The sequence below is a fragment of the Halyomorpha halys genome, unplaced genomic scaffold (genome assembly GCF_000696795.3).
Source record: "Halyomorpha halys isolate HHAL.00 unplaced genomic scaffold, Hhal_1.1 Scaffold423.1, whole genome shotgun sequence".
NCBI classification, from domain to species: Eukaryota; Metazoa; Arthropoda; class Insecta; order Hemiptera; family Pentatomidae; genus Halyomorpha; species Halyomorpha halys.
The window spans coordinates 81,909-104,981 of record NW_027105827.1 but is presented as its reverse complement, the minus strand read 5'-3'; the positions used below and the strand labels follow the sequence as shown (position 1 = coordinate 104,981).

Here is a 23,073-nt window from a genome sequence, read left to right as displayed (position 1 = left end):
AGGTTTCATCACGAACAACTCCACAAATCCGAAGATGTCTTTTAAATCTGCCATGACCTGTAAGAACTCTTGTTAGTAATCGAATTTCATTTTACGTTTAGGCCAAGCAGCCTCTTAGTTCTAGAATTAGAGGGCTTAATTGTATCTTGGCCTCTCTGAGCCCAGTCATAATTCCCTCCACGCCTTGCCCTGCTATCTTCCATGTCTAATCAAGGACCTCTTTGCGCTGATGCCTTTCAGAAATGAGTATGGTTCTGGTTCTATTAAAGGGTGTTCGGCCACGCTTCTAGCGAGCTGGCCAGCTTTCTCAGTGATCCCCTAAAAATCATAAGTAAGAAATTAAGATTGGGCTTTAGATGAATACAAGCCTCGAATAAAATAATTAGTTTCTTTTTTTCGGCCAAGACTCCCATTGGAGTCCTATATATCCCATACAGCCTAACTATGGTTGGGGGTCAAATTTTTCATTTTGTGGGACCGCCACTCATTTTACTGGTTTTGTCAAATTGATTAATGAAATTAAAAAATGGTAAGATTTTGACACATACATTATAACAGCATAAAAAATAATATATCAGTTTTTAAAATATAATTTTAATTAATTTTTGAAATATTGATAGTTATAATGTTTGCCTGAACAATTTCGGTTAGTACAATTTATAACCATATATATTTAGAAATAGATAAACTTAATAAATTATTATATTTTGGGTTATGCGAAACAAACCAACTTTCTTAATACCAAACCCATTATAGATTATCTAATTAAAATTTAAAAGTGTAAAGTCCACCAGAAACAATCAACATATTGAACAAATATTATTTGAAGTGGTATACATAGGACACGTGTCAATGTTATTGCTACAATGTTCTCCTCAGACGGTCAATATATTGACGAAATTGTATATTACCGTATAAGGGCCTATTTAGACAATATGACATTTAAGAAATAAGAAGCTCTGATTTTTGCTAAAATATGCCTTACTGGTTTTAATATTTTTATTTGGAAAGTTTTGGTAGTTCATCCCTCTTAAGCCATGCCAATTGTATCGTTTGACAACAAAGAAACCTGTTTATCTCTCTCAAAAAAGTTGCGGTTGGATCAAATGACTTACACCACATTTATTTTTTTGTATCAATTAACATTTCATCGTTTAACAGTCAAATAAAATGTAGGCTAAAAATTAAAATTATAACGTTGTCTTGTTTATATAACCGTTTCTAAGCTTATTTTTATTATTGTACTTATTCGTAATAAAGAAAGAGTAAAAATTTAACATGGTGTATTAGTTCTGTGGTTTGTTAGTGAAATATATGATAAGAGAAGAACAATTTCTGTTTTATTAATAATCATTTTTAAATTATCCGATTTCTTCTCCTATGGTTTTGGTAAAATGGAAAATATATATGAAATACATAGTAAGAAAATGTATTGCGATCCTGCAAAATTTTCAATTTGAGTTGTGGAAGAAAGTACATGTTGTGAGGTCCCCTAAGTCTAAAAAAAGTCATACGAAACTGAAATTATATATTTAAGGTGGGAATTTACGAGTGAGATGTGACAACAACGATAAAATCAACTAGGCAAAAGTGCCAGTTTATAGAATCGATTTTCACAATATCTCGAAAACGATTTTAATGATTTCGATTAAAATCGCCCTGGAAATGTAAAATTAAATGGTCTTAATATTAGCACTTACGCCGATGACACATGTGCACTCGCTGTTAATAATAACCCTTTAATTGCATCCCAAACTCTCCAATCCCAGATCCCAGCCCTTGAAAAATGGTGCAGTAATTGGAGGATCAAAATGATTCTCAACGAATGCCATCAAAGCACGTTAACCATTCGTTTCAAACCTACTTACTGCCCTACAGGATCCTTTGATAATGTTGCTGTTACCCGTGTAGAACAAATCCGCTACCTTGGACTTCATCTGGACTAACGACTAACCTGAAATCCTCAAACAAGACTAAAAAGAAGGGAAACTGCACGTCGATTGCGACTATTACAGCACTTACTAGACATACGGTCTAAACTTTCGATTCATTTCAAAAGATGGATCTACAAGGCAATTATAAGGCCTATCTGGACACACGGAGTTGAGCTTTGGGGCTCCACTAAACCTTCGAATTCCTCTCTTCATCAATCCTTACAATCCAAAATCATTCCTAAAATCGTAAATACTCCTTACTTTGTCACAAATAAAATCATCCATAAAGACCTTAATGTTCCATATGTATACTCCTTAACTATGGAAACTCTCTAGTTTCTAACCTTGATATTTTTTATAATCCTCTGAGACGCCGGAAAAAAAGATGGCCTCGAGACTTTCTAGTGTAGAAACATGATAAGAGTGCTACCAATGGGTAGTTTCTCAATATACCTGTATCACTCCTCACTCATCACTATTTTGATCTTTACTTAATGTGTTTTTATGTATATACAGTTGTAAATAGCAATAAATAAATATTAAAAAAATATTAGCTAGGGTTTAAAAACAAAAAATCCTAGCTAATAATTTTTTTTTTTAAATCTTTGTCTAAAGTACTTATTATTTATTTATTTGAAAAAAAACTAGTTATGGTTGTTAGCAATAATAAATAATAGACATATATAAACTAGAAAAGAATTTCATGAAGAAATAGAAATATTTATAAGGTTCTAATAGGAAAAGCCGAAACTGAGCTGAAATTACATATTTAGGGTCTATCCCAGGTTTTTTGGTTAAAATCGATAACCTGGAAACGCCACTTTATTTAATCGATTCTCTCTAAATCGATTAGCTCAAACTTTGATTCTGATTAAAGCCGATATTTCAACGTTAGATGGTTTAATCTTTTATTTCAGCTAAATCTAATTCTCATCGAAATAATTTAATAGGGCTTGAATATTGATTTTACAAAAAAATAAGTATCTTTAATTTTGTTTGTTTGAGTTGATAATTTATCGGGGATCGCTTATAGCGATAAAAAATGGATAAATAAATATTATGGAAGATTTTGATAATTAAATAAAAGAGAAACAGAGACAGGGGTTAAAGACTGGAAAATCAGAATCAGCTGTGAGCACTTCATCTTTCCTGATCCTATTCTTGGCAGAAACTAAGTTGAGAGAAACAGAAAAATTTGTTTAAAATTTTTATTTCCTTGGTCCTTGATTTTGTTTTTAAAAAATGAGATAACTTTACCATTTATACGAAACTTGAGAAAGTAATTTGGATGGCAAGTGAATATTTTCTTTTCAACATTAACTAGAGATGGTTTATTTTTCATTTGTGGTTCATATGTATGCTGCTAAGTTAAAGTGTTTTATAGATGGAATTTTCTGGATACTATTCATATCTAGACAAATATATTATGACTTTCTTCATAGCTGCTTGAATAGACTACTACAAGAAAACTCGTTGGTGTCCTAGGGTGTGACTAATACTACGAGATAACTTAGTAGAGGTAACGTAGTTGGAGTATCCTAGGGACTAGCGCAAATTGCGAGATAACTCGTAGTTGGTGTCTTAGGCAATAAAAAAAGATAAAGTGATCTTGTACCACACAATTATTTTTTCTTAAATACAATCTAGTGTCAAGTAAATAAAAAATATGTATCCAAGCAGTGGATATTTTTATTTTAATATAATATTTAAGATTAAATATTTAGGAATATACACCTATATATAAAAGTTAAAACCGTATAGCTTGAAATATGAAGAAGATGGTCAGGGTTGCGGTCAAAAAAGAACAAATAGTTTTTAAGTATATAATGCCCGACGTTTCGTCCCACTTACCAGGGCTTCATCAGGGCTGTTCAAAGGGATAGCTTAAACCTGAATTTAATTTGTTTAACCTATCGCTTTGAACATTTTCCATTTTACCATAATCCATTAAACCATAGGAGAAGAAATCGGATAATTTAAAAATCATTATTAATAAAACAAAAATTGTTATTCTCTTATCATATATTTCACTAACAAACCACAGAACTAACACACCATGTTAACTGTTTACTCTTTCTTTATTACGAATAAGTACAATAGTAAAAATAAGTTTAGAAACGGTTATGTGAACAAGAAAACGTTATAATTTTTAGCCTAAATTTTATTTGACTGTTAAACGACGAAATGTTAATTGATACAAAGGTCTAGGAATTTTTTATCATGGTACCATGCCTTGATGTAAGTCATTTGATCCAACCGTAATTTTTTGAGAGAGATAAACAGGTTTTTTTGATGTCAAACGATACAATTGGCATGTAAGCCAAAGAGAGATGACCTACCAAAATTTTCTAAATAAAAATATTTAAAACCAGTAAGGCATATTTTCGAAAAAATCAGAGCTTCTTATTTCTTAAATTTCATATTGTCTAAATAGGCCCTTATACGGTAATATACAATTTCGTCAATATATTGACCGTCTGAGGGGAACATTGTAGCAATAACATTGACACGTGTCCTATTAAAAACTATTTGTTCTTTTTTGACCGCAACCCTGACCAACTTCTTCATAATTTAGGAAAATAATTCAAAAATTAAAAAAAAAAAAATCAGAATTATTATTAACATTAACAGTCAAAAATAAACAAAATTTAAGAATATTTAGTTAAAACATATTCAGTCAAGATTAAATAATGTCTGTTTGTACAGCCTGAATAATTAGTTATCTATAATAATGTAAAACTATAATAATAACTCCCATTCTTTCGGAGAATATTCATTGAAAACATCCTTTTTAAATTTAAATTTATGTTCTTTATTGGATCTAAAATGATTAATTCACCATTATAAGGCACTATTTACTTGATATGACAGAGTATTTTAGATAGGTCTCATGAATTTTCTGGAATCAGTTATAAATCAATCCAAAAATAAATATTAATCTGACATTGGAACTAATGAAATCTTAAAAACCGCTTTATTTATATCACACGTTATAGTATACTTAAAAAGTAGAAATAAAATCGATGTCAATATTTCATGTTTGTTTTTAGATAAAGATGAAGTGTTTGAAAGAACTGCCTGTAAATTTTATCTCAGCATTTCGGCGAACGGTCGATGTTAAACACAGTAGATTTTATTTCGTCAGCAATTTCTGTTTTGTTTTTTCCCGTTATTCTGAGATTTTTTTTTTTTAATAAAGGAAAAATAATAAAGTATAAATTCTTCTTTCCTAGGAAAGGTTATGTTCTGATTTATAATAAACTTCAGTTTTGTTGCATCTATTAGGTCACCATCAGACTGGCATAAAGTACAGACTATCCTTTTCTGAAAGATCCAATTTCCTCAGCTTCCTCACCAAATGTAGAAAAAGATGTTGCCCTTAACCCCTTTTTTCGTATCATGATATCAACCCCACACAACCATGGGGCTTAGAAAGAAAAAAAATCTATTAGGTAGGAAGCATTCAAAGGTCTTGTTGATTTAAATATCTGATTATGATATACCATTCCAATAGAAATCTATCCAAAGAAATGAAAAAAAAATATATAAATAAAATATTTTGTTGAATACGTACCAAGGAGGATGTGGACCAATCCACCAAGAATAATGGATACTAGCGCAAGGAGCTTTGCTGTAGTGAAGATGTTCTGTATAGCCATGGCCCACCTCACGCTGAAGCAATTTATCGCGGTAAGGAAACCTGTAATATAAACAATAATAATCAATATAAAAAATAATAGTGATAAAAATAAGTTAAGGCATGTGTATAGGGAAATCAGTTGCGTTAACGAAGTAATAAATGATTGATAATAAATTGGTTCTAGTGATGAAGATTATTAACATATGTATGCGAAAGGCTAATTCGATATTTGCATTAAAGAAAATTCAAATAAACCACTATTATACTTTATATTACTTCATCTCCTTTCAGAAGATCGAAGAGATTCAAGCATCAATGAATGAAAAAATAATTATATAAATATTTGGTGATTTTCTTTGTTATCAGAATATTTCTTTATTTTTTTAAATAATTTATTTATTGTTATTTACAACTGTATACATATATACACATCAAGTAAATTTTCTGTAAGTGATATTATGACATGATACAAACATGTGGAGAATCTACCCATTGATAGAACTCCAAAAACACTTCTAAAGGAGAAGATCTCGAGGCCATATTCTTTTCAGACGCCTAGGAGGTAGTGAAGGAGAAGCCAGGTTAGAAACGAGTTGGTTTGGGTGGTTGGGAAGTTTATTATGGAAGGATTAGTATCTGATTCTGGCAAAATCGGCAACATAAGGGACATTGAGGTCGTGATGGATGATTTGATTTGTGACAAAGTAAGGAGCATTAAGGATTTTACGAAGGATTTTGGACTGTAAGGATTGGATTCGAGAGGAATTAGATGGTTTAGTGGAGTCCCATAGCTCAATTCCGTATGTCCAGACAGGTCTTATAATAGCCATGTAGATCGGTCTTTTGTAATGGATTGGACGTCTGGACCGTTTGTCTAGTAAATTTTGTAATAGTCGGAATCGACGAGCAGTTGTCTTTTCAGTCTTGTACGAGGATTACATGTCAGTCGTTTGTCCAGATTCAGTCCTAAGTAACGGATCTGCTCAACAGGAATAAGTGGGGTATTATTAAAAGATACTGTGGGGCATTTCTATATTTTAAAATTATTTTCACTATACCGACTTTTCCGAGTTCCCTTCCGTCTTCAGAGTACTTTAAAATTTGAAAAACAATGCAACAACAATTTAATAATAAAAAGTATATAATAAGTATTATTTATTTAATTAAAATAATTTGTATCCAAATGAAGTCTCAAAACACTCTTTATTATTTCTTTAAATGTCCAAAGTTTCGGGCAACCTCCACTCTCTTATCACACAGCACTGATAAGAGAGTGGTAATAGTCCTAAGTTAGTCTATAATTAAAAGTTATAAAATTTTATAAAAGTAACGAAATCAAGTGATTTAACTGAAATTAATGAGCTAGGCAGAATAGCCAGCAATTTTTTTTTAAATTGTTGGATGAGAGGTGTGAATTTAAATTTAAGATTGATCTTGAGGATGGTCCACTAAGCCGAAACGTGGGACATTTAAAGAAATAATAAAGTGTGCTATGAGGCTTAGCTTAGATACAAATTATTTTATTAAAACAATAAAAAAAATCTCAGAAAAAGAGAAAAGATTATGTATATAAATTATTGGTTAAAAAAATTATATAAATTGCCCTATTATAACAATAATATCTTGTCTCTTTCTGGCTTCCTAGAAGGAGAGGGCTTAGAAATGAAGTTCGAATGTAAGAAAAGGATAACTGAATTGTGGTCTGAGTAAAGGTTATCTATAGATTCGATAATGGTCTGTGAACAGGAAATTTGGGACGTGATAAATATATCTAGGATATCAGGACGTTTCTTGAGGGATGTAGACCAATAAGTAGGACTCATGGGCGAGAGGATAGAAAAACTATTGGTGGTAGTGACACGGGAAAGGATATTACCACGGGTAATGTATGTACGCCATTCTCATTGTTGATGTTTGGCATTATATTCTCCTCCAGCAATGAAGCGCGATCCGAGGGATTGGAATAAAGAATCAAGGTGGTTTTAGGAAAGGGAATTACCAGGGGGGCAGTAAAAAGCTGATAATGTTAAATAGAAAGAACGAGTTGAAATGATTACAGAGGTTGGTTGGATAGCGTCAGATGGAGTGGAAAGAATGAGGGCTGGCTCATCGCTTGATTTCTGGCAGGTGTTTGATGCATGGAGGCCGGCACATTTAACGCACTTGGTGATGGCAGTAGCTCTTTGTGTGTCCCAAGTTTTGTTATTGCAGTTATTGCACTACACTATTAAAGATTTCTGCGTGGAAACGTACCGATGAAATTAAAAGTCTTGTGACTTGAAAGATTTCGCTATTGTTTCGTGCTGGCTTTAAGTCTATAGAGAACAGTGCTAGTAGAAATTTTTCAATGGGGTGCAACACGCATGATATATTTCGGACATTATGTCCTATTTCCTCTTTATACTGCCACCTTTTATTTCGCTTGTGGTAATAGTTGAATGTAGCCCTCTTAAAACCACTCTATGTTTTTTCATCGCGAAGTTGGTAGCCATGAAAGTTGTATTTTTTTGAGTTCAAATAATTTATTAGAGTTTTATAATGTTCCTTCTTGGTAGTATTAATTTTTATATCTTTTACTCTTGAAAAACAGCGGAAATTCGTCTGACCTATCAAACTTGCAATTCCCCTACCAAAGAAAACGAAGTTTTCGATATTCGTAACATATATAGGGGATCACGGATATTTACACGTCCCAAATTTCCTGTTCAAAGACCATTATCTGAATCTATAGATAACTTTACTCAGACAACAATCCAGTTATCCTTTTCTTACATTTGAACTTCGTTTCTAAGACCTCTCCTCCTTCATTGATTAAAGGACGAGGTGACTGGGACAAATTTCGTGATCATTTAGAAAACAAACTGGACTTAAAAATTCCACTTAAGACTAAATATGACATTGACGAAGCCATAGAAAACTTTACAGAATCTATAAAATTTTGCATATACAATAACACGACTATCAGTATAATTAATAATACCATACGTACTAACTTGCCACAGCACATTCGCATCTTATTAAAGGAAAACCACAGAGCAAGAGTGAAGTGGCACATGACTAGATACGCAACAGATACAATTATACTAAAATGACAAACCAAACTTAAAAATTTCAAAACGCAAAATTTAACTAACTAAACTGAAAACCTGACGACTACTGACTAATCTTTATGGGCGACTACTAAGAAGCTTCTCAACTTCAAGAATTTTAATCACCCACTTCTTACTGAATCTCAAACATGGACTAAATCGGACAAAGAAAAATCTCAAATATTCGGTCAGTACTTTCTAAAACCTTTGAGCCACACCCTGACATCCTTAATTCAACCAACCTTGAACACATTGAAGAAGAATTGAATACCCCACTCCAAATGACCCGGCCACCTAAAGCATTTCATCCATCAGAGATAGCCAACATCATTCAGAAGTTACCATCCCGCAAAGCTCCTGATTATGATCTAATTACATCCCATATTCTAAAACATCTTTCTCTAAAATCTGTCTGCCAGACCACCCATCCTCCTACCGTCCTATCTCTGTTACCAATCCTATATATAATACCAAGGTAAAATCCTTGAAAAACGCATCTTAAAATGCCTGTACCCCTTCCTAGATTCTAACTACATAATCCCAGATCACCAGTTCGGATTCCAAACATCCTACCTACTCCACTATCCAGCAAAGCCATCGTGTGGTTAATGTTGTCTCGCCTTCATTGGAGCGCGAAATGGACTGCTCGGGAGTCTTTCTTGATGTAGAACAGGCTTTTGATCGAGTCTGGCACCCAAGACTGCTATAGAAGATCCGCAAATTCCTACCCCCTACATTATTTCTCATTATCTGCTCTTATCTCTACGACAGGTTATTTCAAGTAACTCACAACAGCGCTTATTCATCCCTATTTCCTCAGTCTGCTGGAGTACCTCTGGGTAGTACCTTGGTCCTATCCTTTATACAGTTTTTATAGCTGACATACCAACCCATTCTAACACTATTCTCACCACGTTTGCCGACAACAAATGCCTTTTGTCAGAGAATAATGATTCTTCCTTTGTATTTCAAACCCTCCAATTCCACATGACCATCCTTGAAGAATGGTGCCAAAATTGGAGGATTAAAATAAATCCCACCAAATCACATTTACCCTTCGTCGTAAACCTTCGTCTTGCCCCACAGTATTTTTTAATAATACCCCACTTATTCCCGTTGAACACATCCGATACTTAGGACTACATCTGGAAACGACTGACATGGAATCCTCATACAAGACTGACAAGAAACTGCTCGTCGATTCCGACTATTACAAAATTTACTAGATAAGCGGTCTAAACTTCCAATCCATTACAAAAAACTGATCTACATGACTGTTATAAGGCCTATCTGGACATACGGAGTTGAGCTATGGGGCTCCACTAAACCATCGAATTCCTCCCGAATCCAATCCTTCGTAAAATCCTTAATGCTCCTTACTTTGTCACAAATCAAATCATCCATCAGGATTTCAATGTCCCATATGTTGCCGATTTGGCCAGAACCAAATACCAATCCTTCCATAATAAACTTCCCAACCACCCAAAACCAACTCGTTTCTAACCTGGCTTCTCCTCCATTACCTAATAATCCTCCTAGAAGTCTGAAAAGAAGATGGCCTTGAGAATGGCAAAGTATAGCAGAAGGAGGCGATTCTTTAAGAGCTTATATACTAACCAACAGGCTGGAAAGTTTTCGTGTTCTAGGAGAAGGAGAAGAAACATACCAAGGAGCTATTGCCATCGGAAAGGAGGATAAATCCAACTAAGTACACCTACAAGATATATTAAATCTCCTTGCAAACCCGAAGATAAATCTTATTCATATGATTCGTGAATTATAAAAGCAGATAAATCCATCTACCCTAGATAAATCCAGCTATATTTGCAGTGTGGAAATACAAGCTATTACTAGAGGTTGCAGGAGATTTGGAATTAGAATTACGAAATAATTGGACTTGTTTAAGGAAAACTAAAAATTATCTTCTGATCTGGAATATGAAGTAATTCCAAGAGAGATGCTGATTGAAGGTGACTTCAAGGTTTTTACAGTAAAATAAAAATAACAATTTATTATCTTCATTTATTATCCCCTAAAATTAAATTCTCAATAGAAATAATAGATCGTGTTCTTTTTAGTTAATGAGTGCATCAGAAGTGGCTGCGCTAACATATTACTTTTTAACAGGTTAAAATTACATAGTATCCATAAATTTCTTTGTAGCACCACAGAGATAAGAATAAAAATTCTTTTCAGCCGAACCAACTTGCTCAATTGCCTCAATGAATTTAAAAATAAACAATGACACTGGAATGAAGCGGTATTAGGTAATTTATGACTAATTTCAATGAAAACCAAATCCAAGAGATTATAGTTTATTAGTCGGCAGCTGAGGATCCAATTCACATCAAACAGTGATCAAGCTAAACGAAGCTTAAGTTATAAATTTATGCTTGAAATTCCTTCAATATCCTTTGTTATAATTCAAGTGTTTAATTGTGAATTTTTAAAAATAAAATATGGCATAAGTATTAAATACATTTATACATTAGCATCGAAATATTAGCACCTATAATCTAAAAAACTTTAGTGCTTGCTTACATTTATGTCGTAAACCATACATCTCCAAATAATTTTAAAACTTAGTTCCTACAATACTTAAAACGGAATTGCTACCGGTTCTAAAACTATTGTTATTATTATTATTAGCTAATTAATTTAATGAAGTATTAGGTGATTTTTTGCCTATAATTCCTTAATGGCCCATTTTAGAAAAGAAGTCACAGTTTAAGTAATTAAACAAAGCGATACGGCCTTAAACCATCTTCCTTGGGCTCCAATAATGCTGAGACAGGTTAATATTGCTTAATTAAATAAAAAAAATTATCCATTTTAGTCTTAAAACATTTTTTATTTCTTTATAAGCCTGACGTTTCGGCCCATTCGGCCATCCTCAAGGACAATCTATTACACACATGATAACAATAATTACAAATAAATAACAATATTATTTATAAATTATCGTATCTTAATACAATTTTAGAACCAAATCATTTAAAAATAATTTCATGCAGGCTATTCTGCCCAGGTCATTTATATCAGTCCTCAAATTACCCTATGAGACAAAAAAACATCAGGGTACACCATCAAACATCATATAATTTTGTTAATAAGCAATTCTTACATTATGTCTAATTACGTAATAAATCAAATGTTCACATTAAATTAAAATTTAAAAATCTTTATCATAGTCAACCTTCTTTGTTAAAATTTATCCCAACAATATCTGTAACCCTTATCACACCTTACCTATACCCAGATCAAGCATTAAAATTATTTTTTATAACTATATTTTGATGAAATTTCCTCTTTATTTTATTATTAAAATTCATATCAACTTTAATTATAATTACCAACATTAATTCTATCCCATATTTTTCATAAATTAATTTTACTTAAAATCTCTGCATAGTATTGGTTCAGATTTCTTGTGTCTGTTTTAAAATTCACTGTATAATTTTTTCCAATACGTAAATGGACTCAAGTATTTTCTTTTGAATATGTTATTTTCTTTATGTAAAATCATAGTATTTTCAAAATCAAAAGTATGCAGGTTTTCGGTCGCATGCTGCAATTATGCTGTTTTATACGGATTTTTCTCCTTGTTTTTTTATTGAAGGGTCTATAACTTAAAGAGTACTCATCAACATCATAATCCTTAAAAGATTTCTTAATATCCTCAGATAGTCCCTTAATATGATTGAATCCATAAAAATTTTCATTATTTACATTTCGTTTTCTGTTTTATCTTTTGAATTTTTAAGTTTAATTCCTTCCCAAATCTTGTGAATTAATTCAATTATATTAAAGGACTATTTGAGAATATTAAGAAATCTTTTAAGGATTATGATGTCAAAGAAGGTTGACTGTGATAAAGATTTTTAAATTTTAATTTAATGTGAACATTTGACTTATTACGTAATTAGACATAATCTAAGAATTACTTATTAACAAAATTATATGATTCCCTAATGTTTTAATGTCTCATGGGGTAATTTATGGACTGACATATATGACCTGGGCAAAATAGCCTGCATAAAGTTATTTTTAAATGATTTGGTTCTAAAATTGTATTAAGATATGATAATTTATAAATAATATTGTTATTTATTTGGAATCATTGAATTTCATGTGTGTGATAAAAGCTGTTTGTAATAGATTGTCCTTGAGGATGGCCGCATTGGCCGAAGCGTCAGACTTATAAAGAAATAAAAAATATTTTAAGACTAAAATGGGTAAAAATTTTTATTTGACTAAGCAATATTAACCAGTCTCAAGACAGTGTTAAGATTATAAATAAAGAAAAAATTAAGAGCATTTGCGAGATAATTTTGTATTATAAGAAGGCAATAACCTAAAGAACAAAGCAGCTATTGTTCAATATGCTTGCAATTTTTTTTCTAGCGATCTTAAAATAATATAAAAAGATAAAACTATCTTTCGGTTGATCCACTCCTAAACTTTTTAATCTTATGTTTAAATATTTAACTTTGTAGATAAATAAGAAGAAAATTTTAAGATTTGAAATAAAGTAATTAAATTACAGAGCGTTCTGATGGGTTTACTAAATTATGTGTAATGTGACCAGAGCTCTGACAAGGAATGAAATATGTTTAAAAAAATGTATTCAACACTGGCGTGAGATTTCATCACTTAACTAAACATTTCTAACGGTTGAATCTGCCATGGACTATTTTGTCAGTGTATTGTTCATAAAAAAAAAATTCTGAGCTCCAGGGAAATTTTTGGACTTGACTACATCTTTATAGATGATTATTATGGTTGGGTACATGTGGGTCCAAAACGTCCTATCCCCATGGGTCAGCCAATCCCTAAAGTGCCTCATGTAAAGAGTGGCAGCTAATCCACTGCTTATTCTATCTACAAGGCACGTAGTGAACAGATTACTTAACTGTACTTTTTGGTGGAAAGAAAGGAATTATTGATCATTAGAGTAAGTATTTTGTGAAAATATTGGAGGGTCAGGAAGATTTGCATCGCTATGGTTATCTATATACCGAAATTGAACCGTAAAAAATTTAGAAGCAGAGTTAAATATTAACCAAGAACATGAATATTGTAAAACAATGATGAGACTTGAGGAACAATGCTAAATACTGCTCGTATATTTTTCTCAATAACCCGAATTCACAATATCAGCTCGTAATCATAATTAATTCTCCCTTCTCTATGTTCAATCAGAACTTATAATTTTTCAAGTGATTTTTTAATCAAACATCTCAATAATTTTATCTCCCCCCCTATTTCAATCATAGCGATCAGTCTGAATTCTCCAGAAGTCTAATTCACCTATTTATATTTTAATTTTAAAAATCTTAAAGCGTTATAGTTCTTTTAACGCAAGCGGCTACGTGCCGTGTCCTTATAGCAAGCTCGAGGTTAAATTCTTAACTCCCGTCTGCTGAACACCAGGCACGAGTCAATTAAAATTTTAAAAAATAAATTTAAATATCACTCTCCATATATAACTGGAAATATGTTCGTAATAGGACAGACCGATTAGAGGATTACAATAAAAAGTCGGGCTCTTCTTGAAACGAAGGGTAATGGAATCGTAAAAGAAAAAGAATAGGAAGAAAAGCCAAGAACCAATGAGGCCGGGGTATCTGGAGCTACACAGGCATGTCAAAAATAGCTTGACGTTTGATAGGCCATGTCATGCCGTGCTTTCTGTTCGCTCCATGCACGCATGAGAAGAATGGAAGGTATTAAATATATTTGAGCATAGCTGTAATTGAAAGCACTAACCACACATAGAACGTCCATCAATATTCCCCTTGGGCCGTCCGTAGCCCAGATGGTTAGGCTTAGGCCTAACGTTCTGATATCTGAGGGCGACGCCGGTTCGAATCCGGCCTGGGGACTTTTTCATTAAGTCGCGGTCCCGCAAAATGAAAAACTTGATCTCCCACCATGGTTAGAACAGGTTGGTCACCTGTAGATAACTAGGAAAACATCACCTTCACTGTGGAGTGCCTTTAAAAAAAAAAAAAAAATCTGCCCCTACAGCCATCTTATATTATAACCTGAAACCTAATTTTATACTTCTCCCGTTAGGTATGTTCAAAAATGTTTTCAAAATTACTGTACACTTTTGTGTTTGAATTCGTATTTCCCGGAGGTCTTAAGAATACTCTATATAATTTACCGAATATTTTTGGAAGCCAGAACTATACAAATAACGTTAGTGAGAAAATTTCAGTATAATCTCGATGTTTTACCACAATTTAAAATACACTATAAAATCTCAAATTTCCCAACCTTTTGGATTTTCAAATTGTTGGGAAGATGACGTACTTCCTTTCATAAATAGATCTCAATCTTTCATACTGATTCACAAATAAATTATAATATCACCTGTAATATAAATTATAATGCCTGCCGAAACTAAGAAATATTAGCTCAAATTATTTGTATGAATTTCTGTCGGTACCCTAGCAATAAATGATATTTATATATGTAACTTAAAGTCTTATACTTAGAGCTAGATATCTTCCCTCTCAATAGGATGAGTAGTTCTTGTTTCCTTCCTATTGCTACATATCTAGGGCTTTTTTTTACTGTGAGAAATGTAGATAGTATTGTTGTATTTATTGTTATTAGTAAATATAAATAATTTTAATTTTTTAGTTTTGTAGAATGACAACAATGGAATATGTAACTAGGAATTTTTCTGGTTAACTCTGTGCGAGGGTTGCCTCATAAACAAATAAATATATAATAAAATAATACATTGTATTTATCGAAGGAAATATATAAAAGAAATTGAAGGCTAATAAAATACGTTGTACGGTTATAAGTTTACAGGTTATAAGACATACATAAAGACATTAAAATATTTCTTTTCCAGATAAAATCTAAGGATTATAAAATACACTCTTTTCATTTGTATTATGTGTTGTATTTTCTTGTAATTTTAAAATGATAACTGTAAATTAGAATGATATGGTTGGGCAATTAACTGTTCAGTTAATTAACACTAATAAACTATTTTTTATTTTTTAAAGAAAGAAAAAAAATACACTATTTTCTTGATTTTGTCCATTTTGTACTCGTAGGTAATAAGTATCCACTGATATTTTCCGGGACGGACAAAATAGTCCATTTTGTCCATAGTGGAAAAAAATCAAATCCATCCAGCAAAGATGTATAAACTATTACAGACAAAAAATTGTGAGTCAGTTTTAGGACTTGGAGCTGAGCGGATGCGGTCCAGGAGGGATGGACCTACCGGACGGATGCCCGGGTTACTGTGGGTTGCACCACAGTAAAATTGTTCCAAAAAATAAAAATAAATAAATAAACGCGACCCTCCTAACTTTATTTTATAATTGTATAATCAGAAAATAAATTGTTGATATTTTGTGAGCAGTAGTGGCGCAACTCCAGCAACTACGCCACAGCTGCCGCATCCCGTACCAGAACTGGCGAGGTAGAGGGATAAAGAAACTTAAAAAAAAAAAAAAAAGATTGAGTTTTAGTGTTGAGTGGTCTTCATTGGTGTTCGTCAGAATTCTTAAGATACCTTTTTTTCTAATCTTCTTCAATTACACTCCATAAATTAAAAAAACGACTAAGAATGGATCAAATGAGACTTTGCTAATAAGAACAAAACGAGATTATTGAATTTAATGTAGTTATCATTAAACTAATCATCCTGGTTGTTTTAAAATATGCATTAACTGGCACTTCGATATGAGCTTCACTCACAATTGGACAGATTAGGTATCGATCAGGAGGTATACAATATTTTTTTTAGTCAATATACTGTTATAATGCCTCCATGATAATCCGTCATCGCATTCATTACCCATATATATAGAGATAATGTTTATAAGATTTATAAACTCTTTCTTCTCATAATTTTCTAGTTCTTTATCATGTAACGAATTATTCAAATAATACATTCCTTATATTTTAAGGATGTATCACCTAGTTTTTTATTGGATTTATAACTCTTAAGTACGTATGGTTGTTGAATGATAAAGAGATTTGGTTTAATGATGTTTTGTGCTCATTATATAAAAATGTATTAAGTGAAATTATATGAAGTCGGTATAATCATCAACCCAGACACAGGGTTTAAATAATGCGATCTGATCCGAATTTAATGCCTTATCTTTTTAACTGATTAGAAAAGGTAATTTCATAAAAATATCATTGAAACTTAAACGATTTTTTCATTAAATCGAAGATTAATAGAAAAACAGTTTTATAAATTCTATTTCAACGATATTCTATTATATAGTTATGTTTTGAAAGAGAACGTCATATAAATTATATTTTAAATTGCTAAATACGTAGTAGCTTAGTAGTCTAAATTTAGATAACTAAATTTATGAGCAAGCACGCGAACATGTATTTTCAATAGTTCAGATCAACGATCTTCCAATGAAGAATTTGTGTTAAAATATCATAACCGATCTAGCCCGAATCCGATATTATTCCTTCCATAATAAACTCCCTAACCACCCAAACCCACTAGTTTCTAACCTTGCTTCCTCTTCCATTCCTGGCAATCCTCCGAGGCGCCTGAAAAGAAGATGGCCTCGTGACCTTATATTGTAAACTGTTTTTAGAGTTCTACTACTGGGTAGTTTCTCTACATCCTGTATCATATCATTATGTCATTATGATCAAATTTACTTGTTGTATTTTTTATACAGTTGTAAATATCAATAAATAAATAAAAAAAAAATATCATTAATTATATCAACAAATATAAATACTTTCTATTAAAAGCGATTTAATAAAAACTCGCCAACAATATTATGTTTGTAAAATCAAATATTCATAAACAGACGGAAAAGCTTTTAACAAGGAACGGGGAAACATTTGAGACAATGCAAGATAACGGGCTATCTCTTTACACCATTCTCGGGCCAGCGGGCAATCATTTAAGTTGTTGTATTTCTTCTTTGCAATATTAAGAATAACATCCCTCAATAAATAAATTTTAATTAGAATACTTTATAATTTAGCCATCGCAAGAAATATCTACTCTCTCTATGGACTCTAGCTAATCCGGACTAATTAAAACCAAGGAGGTTCGGATTACTTAATGTGAAAATTACATCATTAATAAGAAATCATTCTAAAAACAAGAATTATAAATATATTTACATAAAAATATGTTCACAATAATTAATCATTGGTCAGAAATTTATTTTTTAACTATTTTCTTGTGAAATAATCAGAAATTTTCGTTTGTTTGAATCTTGAAATCATCTTTTCCAGCAACAGAATCTGAAAACTAAAACAAAAATGTTTTCCCAAATATAATTTTACCAAAGATATACAATTTAAAATTTTCACACCTGACTTAGCACATCATTTCCTTCTACCCATTAGAATTATTTTTTGAAAAATGTTACAACTTTATGTTAAACCATTTGTGTATTTTCTGTCACATTTCCTTTAATTTCTTCTTGCTCTTCATGACTTACCAAGAGATTGGAAATTATTTCGAAATCTGCTTGAGGTTCCTATTAATTTTGTTCTCCTCTGATCCAATACTTAATTTCGTAATTTTAACACATATCTTAGATTTCATTGTAAATAAGACAAGTTTGTATTTTTAACTACATTATTCAAGTCTCAGGTGTTGATAATACGGTTCATTGAATGTGTGTATTATGTACTACATACATAAAATCAAATCTTCAATTATTTTTTTAAGGAGTGATTCAGACTTTGGAATGGTTCAGATTTATTATTTTATTAGTTCTTCCATGAAATACATATTTCATTGGACGATTTAAGTAATATAAAAAATGAATTTGAAAAACCAATAACAATGAGCAGCATTACTTCTGTTCAAGAACTACCATTAAAGTTTAAATTAAATATATCATTCGTTGTTAATTTATTTAATTTTTAAGAGTGTTAAAAAAAATTATTTATTTATATTCACGTTTCTTATTATTTCTCGATATTAGTTACACATATTTATTATTTATTGGCAATCTTCTATGCTTTCTGAATAAATTTAAACCGAAGTATTTATAATTTTTGTTTCTTAGAAATAATTAGTATCACTGCTACCAGGCACGGGAAGAGATGCCCGGTCATAGTAGGGGGATCCGGTAAAGCCACCACGTGTTATTTTTATGTAAATATAGAAAGTTTTATATTATGAAATATAGTACAATTACATAATCATGTTTCATTCCATAAATTATAATGGTTGTGGTTGGGTTTGAGTCGTGAATTACGATTTGCTGGTGGCCCGAGAAAATCTAACCGAGTATCCTTAGTTTCTGTACACAGACTTACCAAGTGTTTGGTAAACATGATAAACTAATAGCTTGATTTAGTGAACTATATATGAAAGGTGCAATAAGCATGTGATACTGCTTCACCTGTTAGCACTACTAGTATTACTTTTTATTACATTTGGTTATAGAAAATTGGTAGTTTTTCCATTGCTTAAGAGCATTGTGAGTCTGAGCATTGTGTCCCTTCTCTGGAAAATATAATTTCCTTATTTTCTTAGGATTTAGGTGAACATGATTTCTGATGTTCAGTTATATTTAATTTTTTAAAAATTAAGTTATTACATCATCAAGCTATAGATAAAATTAATAAACAATTACAATATTGTTAAATTTTATGAATATATCAGCTATATGAAGTTGTATTTTATTATGTATAACTAAGCAGAAATCTTCTAAATAAGTTTAATCGATATCCGCCTAAAGCTATAGAGCTTTTATATAAGAGTTTTTTATTCATATGGCAGGGAATCTCAAAAACCTCTTCCAAAATAACAAAACTAGTGTTACAAAAACTTATAAACTTTTTGTTATTAGATTAATTTCTACATTGGTTATAAATTCAAAATGCCCCATTCACCTTCAAAGCGAAAGTAAAGCTAAAACCCTCGTGGTGCTTAGGTTTACATCGAGGTTAATACGAATGTCCGCCATTGTAATAAAAACTGAGACAGAAGGCAGCCAGTGATTGGCTCGTACTCTTCCCCCACTCCATCATAAGGCCCGCCTTTTAGGCATCACTTTTCCAGCCAGCTTACACTCTCTATTATACTCCTTTCTCTAAGCTAACAATCAATCATCGACTCCTCTAAAGACAAATCTCTAATAAAGTTAAGATTCTGCAGGAAACCTAGTAATTTGCTCCAGAAGTATGACATAACTACAAAAATTGAAATTTTATATATTGTTAATAGTCAAAATTGATACCATAGTTGGGGGGAATACAAAAATGGCTGCCGTTTCAAAACATTAATTATTCGTTCCGAGCTCTATATCTTAAAAACTACACATTTTCATTTCTGACAGGTGGGGAGGGGTATATAGAGTTTACCGCCCTATACTAACCATGGTAGGGGTAAAGATTTCATTTCATGGGACCGCCACAGAAGTAAAAATGTACCCTCCAAGCCGGATTCACTTCGGCGCCACTGCAGTCACGTGCCAGCCAACCGCTCGGCTACGAACGACCCAAAACAACAAAATAAAATATAATATAACATAATTTAAAATATATTAAAATATGAGTCCAAATGGAGCTGCTTATGTCCGATAATTCCAAATAAATAGTTTTTCAAAAGGTAAGATTTTTCCAAATAACGAAAAATTAATATTTTGTGAATTTGTTTAGACAAATATCATGTAAACAGCTGTTCCTAAGAAGATAAACGTTATCGACTACATTAGAGTACATTCTAATATCTTTAATGTGGTGCTTATCAACACCTGTTTGGCTAATGGTTCCTCAGATATATTTTTTCATAAGCCAATAGTATTTTTCCAAACAACGACAAATAGACGTTTTGCGAATTTACGTTGAAAAATATCATGGAAACTTGCTAGAGAAATCTGAGAGCTAGTAGAAATCTTTACATTTTTGTTGAAGTAGTAATTTCTTCATATGAATAAAATATTGATTTTTCGTTATTCGGGAAAACGATGCTTTATTAAAAATGTTATCTCGATAACCATTGAACATAAAAATAGATCTCTATTAGCACTCATATTTTAAAAAATTTACTCTATTTTACATAATGTGCTATGACGTATTTTAGTGTCGTAGGCAGCAGTCGCCTTTTAATTCTCCCTTATGGTTAGCAGAGTCATTAATTTTGAATCTAAACTGTAAATAGTTTTTATTAAAGTAATATAAAATTGGGGTAAAGTCTCTCCTGTTGGACTATTACAGCGCGATTCGAAATAAACTATTGTCAACTTTTAAACGATTTTAGATTGAAGTCTTGCTCATCTCAATCTTGTTAATGTTCATGTGCTTATCGAACTGTAAAGTTTTTATCGGCTCTTCTAGATAAGTTTCGGTACATTGTAAAAAATAAGTGGCTTGTTTCATTAAATTAAGTGCAGCCCATCACGCCTCCGGGCAATTAGAAGGTGAGATGAAACCACTGTTCTGCCAGGATCAATAAGTAAAATGTTTTCGGTGATTCACATCCGACACTAGGCGATTGAAGCATGCAAACTTAATCGTGACTAAGTTTGTGTATCGTGGTAAAGTTAGCAAGCGGTATCAGTCTTTACCTTAAATAAAAAACGATTTAAACGAAGAATATAGAACCACAAGTATGACTGATGTGTTGTTTTATTTATTTAGTTTAACACCTGTACGCACTCCTTCTAGGATAGAAGGATACATTATTTATAGAATAGATTTAAAATTGAAAAATGCGTATTAGAAAATATAATTATTATTAGAAAAAGAAATTAAACGAGGACATTTTTTAAGAAAATATATTTAGTTTTATTTAACTTTTTAGCCTGCTATATATTTACGAATTTTTTGCGGCTCATACTTTTTGTAGTTTTATTTTCCTAACGTTTTTCTACAACTTTGACATTTTTTTTACCCTCATGCACCTCTACACCCCATCTAAATTGAGTTTGAGGGTTAATATAATGTCTATGTAAATTGAACTGGTGAAAGAGAAGCGACTTTTGGAATTCTCCAAGCTTTATAGGCACCGCCATTTTTTGAGATCGAGAGATAATACTCCTGCTCGACTCTTCTACATTAGAGCTGGAATAAAGAGCTAAAAATATTTTTAATAAATAACAGTGTAAGTAAAGATAAACACAAAAAATATAATCTTTGACCTCCTTGCTATATTATTTAGGTTTTTTATATGTATTTTTATACCACTACCTTTGCATCTGTTTTATTGAATATCACAATTTTATTCGAACATTGGCTTTACTTTTCTTTGTATCTTTTTATTTTAGCCCTAATAGTGTTAATTTTGATATAATTTGCTGAATAAAAAAAAATAATAATAATAATAAAGTCAAATAAGTTTATAAAATACCTTTTGGTATATTTACGGATTGTATAATGAAATAATGATGTAATAGAGATAATATTTTAAATGATTAAAATCGTAACATAGTTTAATAAAAATCATTATATTTTATAATTAATTTATTCATTTAGAAAATTATATTAGATATAAATGGTAGTCCAACCTGACGACATCTATAGGCCGGTACCAAAATAACATATATAAACGATAGACATAAATGAAATTTATTATATTCTTAATTTAAAACAAATTTGAGCCTTCTTTTCTCTTAACTTTATCCTTTACAACTTTTCCAACGTTTCGACCCTAAGGCCATTCTCAAGGATACCTTCATATTGATGCCATTTCCTTTTTCAAATCTTAAAAATGCAGCCTAATTGCAATCGTACCCTATAACCTTTTATAAAACACTTTTCTTCCTTCTTTCATTCACATTTGCAACATAGCCTGCATTTTTAAGATTTGAAAAAGGAAATGACATCAATATGAACGTATCCTTGAGAATGGCCTGAGGGTCGAAACGTTGGAAAAGTTGTAAAGAATAATGTTGAGAGAAAAAAAGAATTAAATTTGTTTTAAATTAAGAATAAACTAAACCACTCTCAAACAAGAATATATAAAATAATTAATCTGAAATTTATTAGTTAAAATTTTGATTACTAGAGCGTTGTGGAAACTACTACGAGTTATAAGCTAGATCAGTACAATATGAATTAATTAATCTCTGGCGATAAAACTAATAATTCAATTAAAAATTACAAAAATAAAAGTAATGTAAAAAAAATATATAATAAAAAAAATAATTGAAAGAACTTATGCAGTAAATGATAATGATGCAAATCCACAATTAGTAAATAAGTAATAATGATCATAATAATAGTAATATGAATTCATAATAAATCTGGAGTAAACTTGATTAAAAATAAGAGTACAATATAAAACGGAAAAAATATATAGTAAATATAATATTATACTACAATGATATATACAATATGTAACGGAATATCTAATATAAAAAATAAAGGATCGTTAAAACTAGAGAGGAGATAAAGGATACAATAAAACAAAATGAAACAAGAATAA

The 23,073-nt window shown here is 31.2% G+C and overlaps 1 protein-coding gene across 1 annotated transcript in view; it reads right to left on the bottom strand.

Annotated features, from left to right (window-relative positions):
- Positions 1-23,073, bottom strand: part of JhI-21 (Juvenile hormone Inducible-21) — a 67,615-nt gene that overhangs the window by 26,466 nt on the left and 18,076 nt on the right. Inside the window, exon 2 of the mRNA XM_014423461.2 lies at positions 5,509-5,634. Within this exon, the coding sequence (XP_014278947.1) occupies positions 5,509-5,634 (126 nt within the window). The remainder of the gene's footprint in view (positions 1-5,508; positions 5,635-23,073) is intronic.